Source organism: Aplysia californica, unplaced genomic scaffold, assembly GCF_000002075.1.
Source record: "Aplysia californica isolate F4 #8 unplaced genomic scaffold, AplCal3.0 scaffold01041, whole genome shotgun sequence".
NCBI classification, from domain to species: Eukaryota; Metazoa; Mollusca; class Gastropoda; order Aplysiida; family Aplysiidae; genus Aplysia; species Aplysia californica.
Window position 1 is genome coordinate 36,685 of NW_004798311.1, and position 2,308 is coordinate 38,992.

Genomic DNA, 2,308 nt, shown 5'->3' on the forward strand with positions numbered 1-2,308 from the left:
AATAGCCAAACACACACATAGCCAAACACACACATAGCCAAACACACACAAAGGGACACACACACATAGCCAAACACACACATAGCCAAACACACACATAGCCAAAAACACACACAGCCAAACATGCGTAGCCAAACACGCAAGATTGGCACACAGTCAGACTGACACAGGAAAAGACGCTCACAGTCAGACTAACACAGGAAAAGACGCTCACAGTCAGACTTACACAGGAAAAGACGCTCACAGTCAGACTAACTCAGGAAAAGACGCTCACAGTCAGACTAACTCAGGAAAAGACGCTCACAGTCAGACTAACACAGGAAAAGACGCTCACAGTCAGACTAACACAGGAAAAGACGCACACAGTCAGACTAACACAGGAAAAGACGCTCACAGCCAACTGGCATATTTAACAAGACATACACGGAGCCAACATGCACATACCAAGTAGATTTTCACTGAAATATTTCTTATAAACGTATTTCTTTGAATTTAAAACATGATTCGAGCCAAATTTGTACATATCAGAAAGATTTCTTTCAAGTGGAATCAAGTGCTCTGTAATTTCTGGGCATATGAAATTATTGGTCAAATTTTAGAGCTTGTTCATTAATCTTGCCTTTGGTGAAAATATATTTAAAAAACGGCATCTACCTTTTTCTTGACGTCAAAATATTGTCAATTGAAGGAGGTGGGAGTTTGCTGTCAAAATATTGTCAATTGAAGGAGGTGGGAGTTTGCTCATCTGTTGTCGGGTAAAATAATGGAGAAAATGGCTGCCAAAGTTTGGTGACTTGTAAGTCTTGACTGGCCCTGGAAACTGTAAAATTACACTTTTTTTTGGTGCCCTTGATGGAGGTTTTACAGTAAAGTCCACACAGAAATATGTTTTGAAATGGACATGGAAGGTGTTGAGCCAAAAATAATAAATATCACCAAAATTGGCCAAGAAGCATAGAAATGGAGCGGCTGATTCCACCCTCAGGACACTATTGGTATTTAGTGATTTCACCCGCAGAACACTATTGGTATTTAGTGATTCCACCCGCAGGACACTATTGGTATTTAGTGATAGCAGTGTGTGTAACAGGGAGAGAATGTGCTGAGTGCTACTGTGTGTGTTGTGTGCTGAGTGCTGCAGTGTGTGCTGAGTGCTGTTGTGTGCTGAGTGCTACTGTGTGTGTTGTGTGCTGAGTGCTACTGTGTGTGTTGTGTGCTGAGTGCTACTGTGTGTGTTGTATGTCTCAGGGCAACCACAACGCAGACAGCATTGGCCAGAGGATCGCGGGCATGGAGGAGAAGCTACAGGAGCTGGACGGCGCAGCGGCCCGGAGGAAGGCCTCGCTCAACGACAACTCGGCTTTCCTGCAGTTTATGTGGAAGACAGATGTGGTGGACAGCTGGATAGGTGAGTTTGTGGCCTAACACACACACACACACGCACGCACGCACACACGCACGCACATGCACCCACAGACACGCACACGCACCCACAGACGCATGCACACACATGCACGCACGCACACACGCAAACACACGCACGCATACACACACACAGACACAGACACACATGCACACACACACGCACGCACGCGCACACACACACACACGCATGCAGGTACACTCAGGCACACACAAACACAGAGAGATAGAGGGGGGGAGAGAGAGAGAGGTTTATTGACAATTCTATGAATCTGATGAAGGTTTATTGACAAGTCTGTCAATCTGATGTTTACAAGCAGGTTTATGAGCAAATTTACAATTTGATGGAAGTTTTATTAACAAGTCTGTGAATCTGATGAAGGTTTATTGACAAGTCTGGAAATCGGATGAAGGTTTATTGACAAGTCTGAAAATCGGATGAAGGTTTATTGACAAGTCTGAAAATCGGATGAAGGTTTGTGAGCAAGTCTGTGAATCTGATGGAGGTGTATCGGCAAGTTTGTGGATGAATCTGTTGAAAGTTTAGTGGCAAGTTTTTGTGTGAATCTGATGAAGGTTTATCTTTTAGCAGTGGTCAAACTGGTAACTTATTGTCTCTTTTGTTGGCTTCGATTTGAGATGTTTGTAAAATTTATCATTGGCAGCTGACAAGGAGACCCAAGTCCGCTCGGAGGATTACGGCCGTGACCTTTCGTCTGTCCAAACGTTCCTGGCCAAGCAGGTAGGTGGCTGGTGGGTGAGGTGTAGGTGGCTGGTGGGGTGTAGGTGGGTGAGGTGTAGGTGGCTGGTGGGTGAGGTGTAGTGGGGTGTAGGTGGCTGGTGGGGTGTAGGTGGCTGGTGGGGTGTAGTGGGGTGTAGGTGGTTG

General features: G+C 45.5%; 1 protein-coding gene across 1 annotated transcript in view; it reads left to right on the forward strand.

Moving 5' to 3' along the window:
• The window catches only part of LOC101852133 (spectrin alpha chain), a 33,279-nt gene that overhangs the window by 2,818 nt on the left and 28,153 nt on the right, over window positions 1-2,308 (forward strand). The window contains exons 2-3 of the mRNA XM_035973167.1: window positions 1,249-1,408; window positions 2,088-2,164. Coding sequence (XP_035829060.1) covers window positions 1,249-1,408; window positions 2,088-2,164 — 237 coding nt within the window. The remainder of the gene's footprint in view (window positions 1-1,248; window positions 1,409-2,087; window positions 2,165-2,308) is intronic.